The sequence below is a fragment of the Nerophis lumbriciformis genome, linkage group LG05 (genome assembly GCF_033978685.3).
Source record: "Nerophis lumbriciformis linkage group LG05, RoL_Nlum_v2.1, whole genome shotgun sequence".
Lineage (NCBI taxonomy): Eukaryota > Metazoa > Chordata > Actinopteri > Syngnathiformes > Syngnathidae > Nerophis > Nerophis lumbriciformis.
Genome location: NC_084552.2, coordinates 17464121 through 17479953, shown reverse-complemented (window position 1 = coordinate 17479953; position 15833 = coordinate 17464121). Strand labels below are relative to the sequence as shown.

Here is a 15833-nt window from a genome sequence, read left to right as displayed (position 1 = left end):
ATGTAATAATTTCCCTTCAATACGATTCATTCTCAACATGATTACACGGCTGCCTGGAGAGCGTTGTCTCACCCTCTATTTTCTTCGAGCATGTAAGCTACGCCCAGTGTAACGAGATCACTAACAATTGATGTTATGCGACAAGTGCATTATTTTGAAAAGCGTATGAAACCAGTCATTTCATTCGGGCCGGATGGCAATTTTTTTAGTTAAAGTTAAAATGTTTTATTTAATTTGGAATTGCGAAAAATTGTGCCCGAATGCAGCTGGGATAGGCTCCCGCATCCCCTGCGACTTCGAAAGGCACAAGCGGTAGTAAATGGATGGATGGATGTAACATATGATAATAGTGATGTTTTTCTTTCTTGTTTTTGTAGTAAATTTTTTTGGAGCCAGTGACATACACTAGTTTTAAGACTATTCAAATTTTAGGAAATGCATTACCAGATTTCTTAAAATGTAAAAATAAAGAAAACACAGAAAAAAGCTAATAGGGAAACACAGGCCAATTGTGTTTTTTCTTACAATTTATTTTCTTCCATGATTAATTAATGTATGTAATGTATCTTCCTAGGAGCAAGCTATCACTCCCGGTGATAGCTTTTTATTCCCAGATACTGATTGGCTAATTGGGAACCACTCTGACGAGCTAACACCATGGATCCCTGTCATCGCGGCCAGGTACGGACCTATTCATGCTGTTTCTAAAGCCACCACCAGATGGCACTGTTCAAATGCTGTTTTCTGCTGCATATACAGTATAGTATGTCCTCCTTTGGACAGGTCGTCTTATTCCTGCCGGTACTTTGTCTTACCGTGCTGCTTCTTTGACTTCTTTGGCAAATACCAGCGGCGTCACAGCCAAAAGTCGCAGTACAAGGAATACATTGACTTCATCACAGACATTAGCCGAGTCAGCGGCTTTGACACACAGATGGACTGCCTCAGAATACCCTCCACCAAGCGGGTAAGGATGCTGTTTACCCAGAATTATGGGCTTGGTTGTCCAAAGTGAAAAACAACAGCAGCAATGATCATTTGTGCATAGGCTGAATTTTCATTATTGAAGTTCTTGGAAGTTTACGACCTAATTCTCTTAAGATCATAACTTTTTTGCATACAATAACTATTTTTGTTACTCAACGACTTAACTCATTAAATTACAACGTTTTGTGCATACGAAAGCTACTAACTTTATGATATTGTTCTTGTAAAATAAATCTCTGCATATCAATCAATCAATCAATCAATGTTTATTTATATAGCCCTAAATCACAATATCAACATTTTTGTAACTCTATAACTCAGTTTTCCTGAAATGATGACATTTGGGCATTTGTTGTCTGTAATGAGTTGAATTCTGATTTTTTTGTATATGATGACCATTTTTGTGTGACTTAACGACTTCTTTTAAAATCCCAATACATCTGATCACTTGACCCGTGAAATTGCAACTTCTTTGCATATACGGTTAGTTCTTCTGGTAAAATTACAACTTTTATGTAAGGAAAAATTTTTTTTGTGTAATTTCCTGCCTGCTGAAAATCCATTCATAATTTTTAACAAAAAATAATGTTTTTATTTTAGATTTTACATCATGTGTGGTGTAATATTCATAGCTATGTTTTGTGATTTCTTGGATTTTTGGTGCTAAATGACCTTATGATTTAATTGAGGCTTTAGAATATGTACACCACATTAGTTATGGCATTTAGGAAATCAGTGGTCTTTCTCTGTAATGCAGAGGAACATCTTGCAACTGAAGCATCTCATGTACTTCTTGCACTTGATCTCAGCATCTGTGTGCATGGCTGCTGCAGTCGACCATCTCTGGCATGTTCTTGGCCCCATATTTTCTTTACGAAGCTTGTAGGTGTGGAATACTCTTTTGAAGCGGTGGTTCATACTTTTCTTCACTCTCCTCACTGTCATCTACTCCCTTGCCAGTGTTGAGTTGAGTTTGAGTTTATTTAGAACATGCAAGCATACAACATGATACATCACAATTTCCAGTTACTCTTTTCAACATGTTCGAAAAGGAGTAGGAAGAAGCAGAGTTTATTTAATCCTACCCTTTTTCTTTTACATAACAGTTGCTTAAACTTTTGTTCACTTCATGTTCTCAATTTATTCACACTATACTCCATAAGTAATCACAATAAAAATAAATAAATAATAAATAATACTCGGTGAAGTAAGTTACATTTCATATGGTGAGATGAGTAAGATTATTTTGAAAATTAATGGATGGATGAAATAAATTCAGAATGTTTATCATGGTCCTTCTTCTTTGTACTTTGTAAACACTTTAAGTTTGAAGAGTTTCTTGAAGTGGATCATATTAGTACATTGTTTGATTGCTTTGCTTAATCCATTCCATAATTTAATTCCACATACAGATATACTGAAGGTCTTAAGTGTTGTACATGCATACACATGTTTTAAATTACATTTTTCTCTTAAGATTATACAGTATTTCTCCTCTTTGTTTGAGAATTGTTGTAAATTCTTGGGTATCAGCTTATAGTTTGCTTTGTGTATAGTTTTAGCTGTTTGCAAATTCACTATGTCGTGGAATTTCAGTATTTTTGATTCAATAAATAAAGGGTTTCTGTGTTCTCTATTATTCTAACTGATCTTTTTTGTAACACCGTTAATGAATAAAGTGTACTTTTGTAGTTATTTCCCTATACTTCTACACAATAAGTCAGTTATGGTAACACTAGCCTCAGCCTTCCCGGTAAGGTCTATTCAGGTGTACTGGAGAGGAGGCTACGGCGGATAGTCGAACCTCGGATTCAGGAGGAACAGTGCGGTTTTCGTCCTGGTCGTGGAACTTTTGACTAGCTCTATACTCTCGGCAGGGTCCTTGAGAGTGCATGGGAGTTTGCCCAACCATGTGCTTTGTGGACTTGGGGAAGGCATTCAACTTTGTCCCTCGGGAAGTCCTGTGGAGAGTGCTCAGAAAGTATGGGGTATCGGACTGTGATTGTGGCGGTCTGCTCCCTGTACGATCAGTGTCAGAGCTTGGTCTGCAATGCCGGCAGTAAGTCGAACACGTTTCCAGTTAGGGTTGGACTCCACCAAGGCTGCCCTTTGTCACCGATTCTGTTCATAACTTTTATGGACAGAATTTCTAGGCGCAGTCAGGGCGTTGAGGGGATCCGGTTTGGTGGCTGCAGGATTAGATGTATGCTTTTTGCAGATGATGTGGTCCTGATGGCATCATCTGGACCACTGCATCGGTTCGCAGCCGAGTGTGAAATGACTGGGATGAGAATCAGCACCTCCAAGTCTGAGTCCATGGTTCTTGCCCGGAAAAGGGTGGAGTGCCATCTCCGGGTTGGGGCGGAGACCCTGCCCCAAGTGGAGGAGTTCAAGTACCTCGGAGTCTTGTTCACGAGTGAGGGAAGAGTGGGTCGTGAGATCGACAGGCGGATCGGTGCGGCGTCTTCAGTAATGCGGACGCTGTATCGATCCGTTGTGGTGAAGAAGGAGCTGAGCAAGGCAAAGCTCTCAATTTACCAGCCGATCTACGTTCCCATCCTCACCTATGGTCATGAGCTTTGGGTTATGACCGAAAGGACAATATCACGGGTACAAGCAGCTGAAATGGGTTTCCTCCGCCGGGTGGTGGGGCTCTCCCTTAGAGATAGGGTGAGAAGCTCTGCCATCCGGGAGGAATTTAGAGTAAAGCCGCTGCTCCTCCACATCGAGAGGAGCCAGATGAGGTGGTTCAGGCATCTGGTCAGGATGCCACCCGAATGCCTCCCTAGGGAGGTGTTTAGGGCACGTCCGACCGGTAAGAGGCCACGGGGAAGACCCAGGACACGTTGGGAAGACTTTGTCTCCCGGCTGGCCTGGGAACGCCTCGGGATCACCCGGGAAGAGCTGGACAAAGTGGCTGGGGAGAGGAAAGTCTGGGCTTCCCTGCTTAGGCTGCTGCCCCCGCGACCCGACCTTGGATAAGCGGAAGAAGATGGATGGATAGATGGACAAAATGCTTGTGTCAATGTTGTTGTTGTCCTAATAGTTATTAATTTAACAGTTAGATCTGTGGTAAACATTACAGAACCTTATAAATATATCTCATTTATTGTCAGAAGACTTAACTTTTAATGACTTGTGATTGATTGAGTGAGAAAGAGGGGGGAAAAGAAGTTGCCGCATGTAACATAAGCAAAATATAAGGATTCAAAATAAGATTCTCCACAAAAACACCTTTTAAGTTCTCACGGGCCACACACAATGACATTGGGCCTTGAGTTTTACACTTGTGCTGCACAGCCTTTTTCTCATAAAATATTTTTTGCTTTCACTAAACATTGTAATTATCATGGTCATCATATGCAAAAATGTCCTAAGTTTACGACTGTTTTTATTGTTTTTTTTAAATGCAGAAATTCATTAAAACTTGTCTTTTTATTCATAAAATTTTTACAGAAAAACTGCACATTTTTAATGAATTTTACATGTATTATTCTTTTTAGTATTACTTATATTTTTTACTACTATTATTACTATACGTACTATTATTAATATTGTTATTCATCTGTTAATACATGTATGCATTGCATATACTATATACTGTATGTGTATAAATATATATTATGTATATACAGTATATGTATACATGTATGTGTATATATGTGTGTGTATACGTACAGTATATATATGTATGTGTGTATGTGTATGTATGTATAAATATGTGTGTATATGTATATTGGTATATGTGTATGTATGTGTGTGTCATATATATATTTACACACAAATATAGCGTATGTAGTATATATAGTTTTGTGTACTTTCCTGTTCCAGGTTTGTCTGGTTGGTAGGACCCGTAACTACCAGGCGTTTGACGAGGCGCAGGTGGAAGACCGGAGAGCTCAATACATACAGAGTCGAGGGTCTGCGGTCAAGAAGGATCACGTGAGCAGCAGCTGGGGATCGGGGTTCCATCCCCGAGAGAAGGTGGAAGTCGTACGAAACTGCGGCACTCTTTCTCGGGACTTTGTAGACGACGTGGTCATACGTGTCGCTGATGCTCTGCTGAGGATGACGGCGGATGGTGACCAGAGTTCTTCTAGCTGGAACACAGGAGGTAAAAACATGAAGTGAATTATATTTATATAGCACTTTTCTCTAGTGACTCTAAGCACTTTACATAGTGAAAGCCATGATCTAAGTTCCATTTAAACCAGTGTGGGTGGCACTGGGAGCAGGTGGGTAAAGTGTCTTGCCCAAGGACACAACGGCTGTGTCGAGGATGGCGGAAGCGGGAATCGAACCTGGAACCCTTAAGTTGCTGGCACGGCCGCTCTACCGACCACCTCACATGATAGTGTTGTCTTACCTATGCTCACCACAGCATCTATAGGGCAGTGTTGTATATAATTTCATAATACTTTTACATTTTCTGAACTTCCATCCATTTTCTACCGCTTCTCCCATTTGGGGGACAATCTTGCTATTTTTTGCGTGCGGCTGTTACTAATCAGTAAATTTTCTGAGCTATGAGCATCTACGGTAATATGTTTCTTGACTGGATACACTGACTAGTACTACAAACCCCGTTTCCATATAAGTTGGGAAATTGTGTTAGATGTAAATATAAATTGAATACAATGATTTGCAAATCCTTTTCAACCCATATTCAATTGAATGCACTACACAGACAAGATATTTGATGTTCAAACTCATAAACTTTTTTTTTTTTTTGCAAATAATAATTAACTTAGAATTACATGGCTGCAACACGTGCCAAAGTATTTGGGAAAGGGCATGTTCACCACTGTGTTACATGGCCTTTCCTTTTAACAACACTCAGTAAACGTTTGGGAACTGAGGAGACACATTTCTTAAGCTTCTCAGGTGGAATTCTTTCCCATTCTTGCTTGATGTACAGCTTAAGTTGTTCAACAGTCCGGGGGTCTCCGTTGTGGTATTTTAGGCTTCATAATGCGCCACACATTTTCAATGGGAGACAGGTCTGGACTACAGGCAGGCCAGTCTAGTACTAGCACTCTTTTACTATGAAGCCACGTTGATGTAACGCGTGGCTTGGCATTGTCTTGCTGAAATAAGCAGGGGCGTCCATGGTAATGTTGCTTGGATGGCAACATATGTTGCTCCAAAACCTGTATGTACCTTTCAGCATTAATGGCGCCTTCACAGATGTGTAAGTTACCCATGTATTGGGCACTAATACACCCCCATACCATCACAGATGCTGACTTTTGAACTTTGCGCCTATAACAATCCGGATGGTTCTTTTCCTCTTTGGTCCGGAGGACACGACGTCCGCAGTTTCCAAAAACTATTTGAAATGTGGACTCGTCAGACCACAGAACACTTTTCCACTTTGTATCAGTCCATCTTAGATGAGCTCAGGCCCAGCGAAGCCGACGGCGTTTCTGGGTGTTGTTGATAAACGGTTTTCGCCTTGCATAGGAGAGTTTTAACTTGGACTTACAGATGTAGCGACCAACTGTAGTTACTGACAGTGGGTTTCTGAAGTGTTCCTGAGCCCATGTGGTGATATCCTTTACACACTGATGTCGCTTGTTGATGCAGTACAGCCTGGGGGATCGAAGGTCACGGGCTTAGCTGCTTACGTGCAGTGATTTTTCCAGATTCTCTGAACCCTTTGATGATATTACGGACCGTAGATGGTGAAATCCCTAAATTCCTTGCAATAGCTGGTTGAGAAAGGTTTTTCTTAAACTGTTCAACAATTTGCTCACGCATTTGTTGACAAAGTGGTGACCCTCGCCCCATTCTTGTTTGTGAATGAGTGTGCATTTCATGGAATCTACTTTTATACCCAATCATGGCACCCACCTGTTCCGAATTTGCCTGTTCACCTGTGGGATGTTCCAAATAAGTGTTTGATGAGCATTCCTCAACTTTATCAGTATTTATTGCCACCTTTCCCAACTTCTTTGTCAAGTGTTGCTGGCATGAAATTCTGAAGTTAATGATTATTTGCAAAAAAAAAATGTTTATCAGTTTGAACATCAAATATGTTGTCTTTGTAGCATATTCAATTGAATATGGGTTGAAAATGATTAGCAAATCATTGTATTCCGTTTATATTTACATCTAACACAATTTCCCAACTCATATGGAAACGGGGTTTGTATATGTGCAGTTACTTATATTTGTCAATGAATATATATCACGCGCTATGGTTGGATAAGTCAATAGAAATAGTTGTTGGGACCCTCATCAGTCTGCTAACTGAACGTGGGCTAAAAACTATCCGGGTCCTATATACAAACAATGCAATGCAATCTTTGAGATCGATCTGTCCATCTTCTGCTACTGTGAGCATTCTAACAGGCTTTATTCTTCACTTTTGGACAATCAATTTACTGTAGCACAATAGTTTTCGCTGTAACTCACTTTTACACCACTCTGGCACAGGTCCTGATCGGGGTGTGTACATTCATAAAGGGACAATTAAGGCGGATGTGCTCTTCTGTAAAAATTTACCCGAAAGACATGCTATAATTATATAAATGATAAATAATAAATGGGTTGTACTTGTATAGCGCTTTTCTACCTTCAAGGTACTCAAAGCGCTTTGACACTACTTCCACATTTACCCATTCACACACACATTCACACACTGATGGAGGGAGCTGCCATGCAAGGCGCTACCAGCACTCATCAGGAGCAAGGGTGAAGTGTCTTGCTCAGGACACAACGGACATGACGAGGTTGGTACTAGGTGGGGATTGAACCAGGGACCCTCGGGTTGCGGACGGCCACTCTCCCACTGTGCCACGCCGTCCCCAATATATATATAGTCAATGAAATGCTGTCAGTCAAACTGCTGAGAAATAATTCAAAGTCCAATGTTTAATGTGTGCTTAAAGACACTTGTTTTGTTTATGTGTATAGGAGTAGGGGCCCCGTGGCTTCCAGTCAAAGTACGAACAATTTTGAAACCACTGCTGTTTTGTTGACACAGTGTTGTGACAATGTATAACCCCTTTCGGGTTTCTTACTTTTTTTGTCAGACGGAAATGTTTGAGATCACAAATAACACTTAAAGGGGAACATTATCACCAGACCTATGTAAGCGTCAATATATACCTTGATGTTGCAGAAAAAAGACCATATATTTTTTTAACCGATTTCCGAACTCTAAATGGGTGAATTTTGGCGAATTAAACGCCTTTCTAATATTCGCTCTCGGAGCGATGACGTCACAAGGTGACGTCGCATCGGGAAGCAATCTGCCATTTTCTCAAACACCTAGTCAAATCAGCTCTGTTATTTTCCGTTTTTTCGACTGTGTTCCGTACCTTGGAGACATCATGCCTCGTCGGTGTGTTGTCGGAGGGTGTAACAACACGAACAGGGACGGATTCAAGTTGCACCAGTGGCCCAAAGATGCGAAAGTGGCAAGAAATTGGACGTTTGTTCCGCACACTTTACTGACGAAAGCTATGCTACGACAGAGATGGCAAGAATGTGTGGATATCCTGCGACACTCAAAGCAGATGCATTTCCAACGATAAAGTCAAATAAATCTGCTGCCAGACCCCCATTGAATCTGCCGGAGTATGTGAGCAATTCAGGGACAAAGGAGCTCGGTGGCACGGCAAGCAATGGCGGCAGTTTGTTCCCGCAGACGAGCGAGCTAAACCCCCCTGGATGTCTTGGCTCACACCGTCCCGAAGATGATCAAGAGAAGAATATCGACCCTAGCTTCCCTGGCCTGCTGACATGAGGGTGTGTCTACAGAATATATTAATTGATGAAAATTGGGCTGTCTGCACTCTCAAAGTGCATGTTGTTGCCAAATGTATTTCATATGCTGTAAACCTAGTTCATAGTTGTTAGTTTCCTTTAATGCCAAACAAACACATACCAATCGTTGGTTAGAAGGCGATTGCCGAATTCGTCTCGAGTCCTCACTTTCTCCCGTGTAGCTGGCTGTCGTGTCGTTTTCGTCGGTTTCGCTTGCATACGGTTCAAACCGATATGGCTCAATAGCTTCAGTTTCTTCTTCAATTTCGTTTTCGCTACCTGCCTCCACACTACAACCATCCGTTTCAATACATTCGTAATCTGTTGAATCGCTTAAGCTGCTGAAATCCGAGTCTGAATCTGAGCTAATGTCGCTATAGCTTGCTGTTCTTTCCGCCATGTTTGTTTGTGTTGGCTTCACTATGTGACGTCACAGGAAAATGGACGGGTGGTTAAAATCAGGCACTTTGAAGCTTTTTTTAGGGATATTGCGTGATGGCTAAAATTTTTAAAAAAACTTGAGTTTTCCTGAATCTTTGAAAGGTTATATTCAGGTGATCTCTAGATTTGACAGACCTGGCAGTAATCAAGCCAGTGAAATTAAAACTCAGCGTTAAAAAAAAGTTGATTTATCACAGTTACTTCTAGATTTAACTTTTTCACATATGGCCATGTAGTTTCGAAAATGTGTTTTCCCTAAAAAGAGGAAAAGATTTTCCTCTTTTCTTAATTATAAATGTTGTTACAATGTTGAATACTCATGAGGTTCATGGGTTTAGGTGTGTGCTTACACGCAGTTTTGACTGCCCCTAAATGCGCTTTTCTTTTGACAGTGGGTCATATTGGTACCGCTATTGTCTCTCACAATGATTGTGAACCATAGGCAACATTTCAAAAAACGTGCAGTTCCCCTATAAGGAAAACAGGGTGGTTAACAATGTCAAATGTTTTACGCAAATCCAAAAACACTGCCCCTACAGTCCTTCCCTTATCAAGTTCTTCCTTAATGGTCTCTAAAAATGGTTTTCTGTGGAATAATAATGTAAAAATAGTAATCAAGTAAAATTTCTCTATAATACAATTTTACAACACAAAAAAGATGTTCAACTTATTTTTAAATTTTGAGTACGGTAATTGTATTACAAGACAAAACGTCTGAATTGTAGCCTACCAGAAATGAATAGAAGAATAAAGTTGCAGTTTTATACAACAAAGTAGTGATGTTTGAAATTAAAATGTAACAGCATTGTCTTTCCCTGCACAATTCATAGAATGAAAAATGTTTACGTTTTAATTCTGAGTTAAAATTCAACAATTTTACTCAAGTTTGTAATCAAAGACAATAAATGTATTCTTGTAAAATCATGAGTTTATTGTCGTAAAATGTTTTTCATCGTAGTACTCGGGCCTACGATTTTTTTCCCTGTGATGTTTCCCCACGTAAAAAACACAACTTTATTCTAGTAGATATGATTTAATCTTTATATAAACATGTTTTGACTTTTTCCCGTCGTTCTCCCGTAGTACTTTAGTCTCTGAACACTACGACACTTTTCATGTATTATATAATACATCCATTTAATCAAGTCAAATACAAATAGGGCAGCAAGAGAACTATCCAACACTTCTCTTTTCATAAGTAAATGTGTACAGCAGATATAGATCATCTACATCATGGGTGTCAAACTCTGGCCCGCGGGCCAATTTTGGCCCACCGTTCAATTTCACTTGGCCCTTGAGGCGATATCAAATTAACACTGGAGCTGGCCCGCCGATTATATACAGCGGCGGTGCTGCGGTAACACCTCATTCTACCGCTAATTCTCATACTTGCCAACCCTCCTGGGAGACTCCCAATTTCACTGCACTCCCAATAATAGTCACGTCTGCTTTTCATCCAGTCCAACGAGTGCTGGCCCAGTCACATGATATGTGCAGCTTCTGCACACACACAAGTGAATGCAACGCATACTTAATCAACAGCGATACAGGTTACACTGAGGGTGCCCGTATAAACAACTTTTACACTGTTAGAAATATACGCCGCACTGTGAACCCACACCAAACAAGAATGACATACACATTTCGGAAGAACATCCGCACTGTAACACAACATAAACACAACAGAACAAATACCCAGAACCCTTTGCAGCACTAACTCTTCCGGTGCGCTACAAGGTGTGTGGGGGGGGAGTCGGTGGTAGCGGGGAGTGTATATTGTAGCGTCCCGGAAGAGTTAGTGCTGCAAAGGGTTCTGGGTATTTGTTCTGTTGTGTTACGGTGCGCTTGTTCTCCCAAAATGTGTTTGTCATTCTTGTTTGGTGTTGGTTCACACAGTGTGGCGTATATTTTTAACAGTGTAAAAGTTGTTTATACAGGCACCCTCAGTGTAACCTGTATCGCTGTTGATTAAATATGCCTTGCATTCACATATTTGTGAATACAGACGCCGCACATATTTTGTGATCGGGCCGGCACGTTCTTAGAATGGATGAAAAGCAGACGTGACGACAGCTCGTAGTCAACGTTAAAGGCAGTGCCTTTAAGGCACGCCCCCAAGACTGTGGTCCCGGCGGACTACGAGATATAATGACTGATGAACACCTTTGTTCGATAATGAAGGTTGCCTCAGCTCAAAGCCTGAGCCCCAACATTAATGAACTAGCATCCAAGAAAAGATGGCAGGTATCTGGCTTAGGAATATCAGATTAGATCAGTGTGTTGCAAACTGAGCAGTTCAAAGTCCTGAATGGTTGGTTTATTCATTATGATTTTATTTTCAAATGTATTAGCTTGTGGAAAAAGTTAATGTTGATATTTACCTCAGAAGGCTGCAAATAGAAAAGAGGCATTCCATTTTTATTTAAATTGTATTTGATATGCCATTGATATTTTTTAATTATTATTATTTGAAACTCGATTTTGCATGTCACTATAAAGTTATATAAGCCTTGCTTGTTCAATATTCAATGCAAAACTTGTTTGGGTCCCTATTAAAAGGTTAATTTGTTCAACCTTGGCCCGTGGCTTTGTTCAGTTTTAAATTTTGGCCCACTCTGTATTTGAGTTTGACACCCATGATCTACATCAACAATATGATTTGTTTGAGTGGCTGGACAGGACATGTTTAAAAAAAAAAAGAAGGTGCAATTATATCGTAGCAAAATTCCAATGTTTTCTTGCAATGTTCTGACTTTTTTTAACCATGAAATTACAACTTTATTCTTATTAAATTTTTACGTGAATGTTTCTAGCAATATTTTGACTTGTTCCTCATAATGTTCTAATATTTTTCCACATAAGAGTACACTCTTATTCATGTATAATTGTGAATTTATTGTCATTGAATCACATTTTTCTTGTAAAATTCAAACTTGATTTCATATACTTTGACAATTTTCATCACCTTAAAATACAACTTAGGGTAAATCTTGCTGAATTCTGGCCTTTAGGCAGCTTGTCATTGGGCGAAGTGGCATTGTTGTTGCGTCAGGAGACGCTCCAGAAACTGAAAAAGGAATGTGGCGGCCTCCAGACGCTCCTGAAGAACAACCATCAAGTTTTTGAAGGTAACGACACAGTGCTTTTATTTTGGAAAAAAAGAGGAAAAAAAGCTGTATTTCCTTTTTTTAGTGGAAGGAGGAAGCGTTCACTTACGAGATTGGCGGGACGGAAGGCACCCGAGGGCGGGCTCCAAGAAAAGGCCTGTGGCCCTGGGTGCCCTCAAAACACGTCCCTGCTGGTTTTACAGCCACCACCCTCAAGGCTGCCCCCTGCTGGCACAGCAGTGCAGCTTCGCTCACGGACACGATGACCTCCGACCTTCGAACAGATCTTCGAAGAAAAGCAAACGTGACGTTTGACTATTTTATTCATTAACACTCACGTGATTCCTAAACATCAGAATTTTTTTTAGTAACAAAAAAAGTCCTCTTGGTTTTTGCTAACCCTCCCGGGAGACTCCCAATTTCACTGCACTCCCAATATTAGTCACGTCTGCTTTTCATCCAGTCCAACGTCACATGATATGTGCGGCTTCTGCTAACACACAAGTGAATGCAACGCATACTTAATCAACAGCGATACAGGTTACACTGAGGGTGCCCGTATAAACAACTTTTACACTGTTAGAAATATACGCCACACTGTGAACCCTTGCTGTTAAATTCCCAAAATGTTTAAGTTTTTGTATGACAAAACAATTAATCTTTCTAGTAATGATACGAATCTAGTTTTGGAATTACATTTCTTATGGATGGAAGGATGAATTACAATTTTATTCTTGTTAAATTATTTTTTGATAATATAAGTTTTTTCAATTTTACAAAACCACAACTTTTTTTTCAACTTGTTTTAAGGACTTTCTCCTAATTTTACAATAGTTTTTTTTGCATAATTTTAGTTGTCATTTTCACTTACAATAAAAACCTAATATTATATTTAAATAAATAAATGATAAATGGGTTGTACTTGTATAACGCTTTTCTACCTTCAAGGTACTCAAAGCGCTTTGACACTACTTCCACATTTACCCATTCACACACACATTCACACACTGATGGAGGGAGCTGCCATGCAAGGCGCTAACCAGCACCCATCAGGAGCAAGGGTGAAGTGTCTTGCTCAGGACACAACGGACATGACGAGGTTGGTACTAGGTGGGGATTGAACCAGGGACCCTCGGGTCGCGCACGGCCATTCTTCCACTGCGCCACGCCGTCCCTATTATGATTTATATCAATTTGTAATTTTATGACACAAAGGTATTGAAATCTGAATATCACCAGAAGAGACTTTGTGATAAAATCAGGAAAAACGCAAATGTACAAGAAGAAAGATGCAATATTAAAAAGCCTATTATGAGGAAGCGTGGCGCAGTGGCAGAGTGGCCGTGCGCGACCCGAGGGTCCCTGGTTCAATCCCCACCTAGTACCAACCTCGTCATGTCCGTTGTGTCCTGAGCAAGACACTTCACCCTTGCTCCTAATGGGTGCTGGTTAGCGCCTTGCATGGCAGCTCCCTCCATCAGTGTGTGAATGTGTGTGTGAATGGGTAAATGTGGAAGTAGTGTCAAAGCGCTTTGAGTACCTTGAAGGTAGAAAAGCGCTATACAAGTACAACCCATTTATCATTTATCATTTATAAGTCACATTATGATAATAAAATGCTAATATTCTAAGAAAAAAGTAGGCATACTTCAACAATAAATTCATAATTACACGAGAAAGTTTTAACCTTATTTATTTTTGAATATATTTTTATGATTTATTTTTAAAAAATGCAAATATTACAATTATAACAGCGAAAACGTATCAAGTCAACATTTTATGAGACAAAGACGGAACCTTACCAGAGCAAACAGACTAAAAAGATGAGTCATAACAATACAAAATACAAGTTGCAGTTTTCTGATTGTTATAATAAACTATTACAAAACATTTTCTTGGCTCAGCAACTTGAGGCTTCCTGGTTCGATACCCAGCTTCCTCCCAACCTGGTCGCGTGAGTCTGTTGTGTCCTGGAGCAAGACACTACACCCTTGCTCCTGATCGATTGTGGTTAGGGCCTTGCATGGCAGCTGCCGCCATCAGTGTGTGAATGTGGAAATAGTGTCAAAGTGTTTTGAGTACCTTAGAAAATCTATACAAATATAACCCATTTACCATTTATTTACCAATTGTGGAAAAAAAACAACCCGATTTGCAAAGACCCCCAACCGAGCTATGGGCCGGCATAGCTCGGTTGGTAGAGTGGCCGTGCCAGCAACTTGAGGGTTACAGGTTCGATTCCCGCTTCTGCCATCCTAGTCACTGCTGTTGTGTCCTTGGGCAAGACACTTTACCCACCTGCTCCCAGTGCCACATACACTGGTTTAAATGTAACTTAGATATTGGGTTTCACTATGTAAAAGCGCTTTGAGTCACTAGAGTAGAGCGCTATATAAATATAATTCACTTCACTTCACCAGATTGCACGCTAATAGCTAATGGGCATGTTTATATATTATAAAGAATTCTACTCTGTATTAGATATAAAACACAGAAATGAAAGAATGGCAAAACGGTGCTATGTAGGGATAAGAAAATATATTATTTTAATAAATGTCATCAAGCTACTCTACTGTATGTTTTTTTTCTCCAGGAACCATTTAAGACTTATGAATCAATGGCTGCATGTCAGTCGTAATTAAAGATTAAAAGATTTTTTTTATTTTTATCATGACTCAGTCTTATGTAATGCGTTAAATACTGAATGGAGTGCAATGAAAAAGTCATGACATCCGCCATGCACTGAAAAGTCAAGTAAAAGTGTGTCGTTTGTCCCTCTGCAGGCGTCTGCAAGCCGCACTTTGTTGTCCCTTTCATGTGCAGAAGGGGATGGCTTTGAGCCAATGAGAAGAGAGCAGTCCTTTTAGTCTTTTATTTATGGCTCACCAGTGGGTGGTCTGTTTCATTGAAGCCCCCAGACAACATAGCTCTGAGGATCATTGGGACACTCAGGCCATGTCCACACAAACACGGAGAGTTTCAAAAACACATATTTGGGGTTAAAACAATCTCTATCTACACATGTTTAGTTTGTAAACTGTCTATGTCAACACACAAATGCATACACCTGCTGTCATGCACATTTTGTCCAATCAGAAGCCTGAAAAAAGCAGCAATATCTGACTTGGTGGCATTACACCTCCTATTATGTTTATTTTGATCGAGTTTAGACGTACAATGACATGTACATTATCTTTAAAACCAGCCTGAACGTACACAGAGCCCTGGGAACATTATTAAAGAGCAAATGCATGCCCGTGCTGCTTAAACCCAACACTCATAGAATTATAACATGTTTAATCAGCAACATGGTGATTATATGTGCAGTGAAGTGAATTATATTTATATAGTGCTTTTCTCTAGTGACTCAAAGCGCTTTACATAGTGAAACCCAATATCTAAGTTACATTTAAACCAGTGTGGGTGGTACTGGTAGTTGGTGGGTAAAGTGTCTTGCCCAAGGACACAACAGAAGTGACTAGGATGGCGGAAGCGGGGATCGAACTTGCAACCCTCAAGTTGCTG

The 15833-nt window shown here is 40.1% G+C and overlaps 1 protein-coding gene across 1 annotated transcript in view; it reads left to right on the top strand.

The window, feature by feature from the left end:
• The window catches only part of trmt44 (tRNA methyltransferase 44 homolog), a 29049-nt gene extending 15851 nt beyond the window's left edge, over window positions 1-13198 (top strand). Inside the window, exons 7-11 of the mRNA XM_061961189.2 lie at window positions 575-681; window positions 784-967; window positions 4819-5101; window positions 12213-12329; window positions 12394-13198. Coding sequence (XP_061817173.1) covers window positions 575-681; window positions 784-967; window positions 4819-5101; window positions 12213-12329; window positions 12394-12623 — 921 coding nt within the window. The 3' untranslated portion in view covers window positions 12624-13198. The remainder of the gene's footprint in view (window positions 1-574; window positions 682-783; window positions 968-4818; window positions 5102-12212; window positions 12330-12393) is intronic.
• The last annotated feature ends 2635 nt before the right edge of the window (window positions 13199-15833 follow it).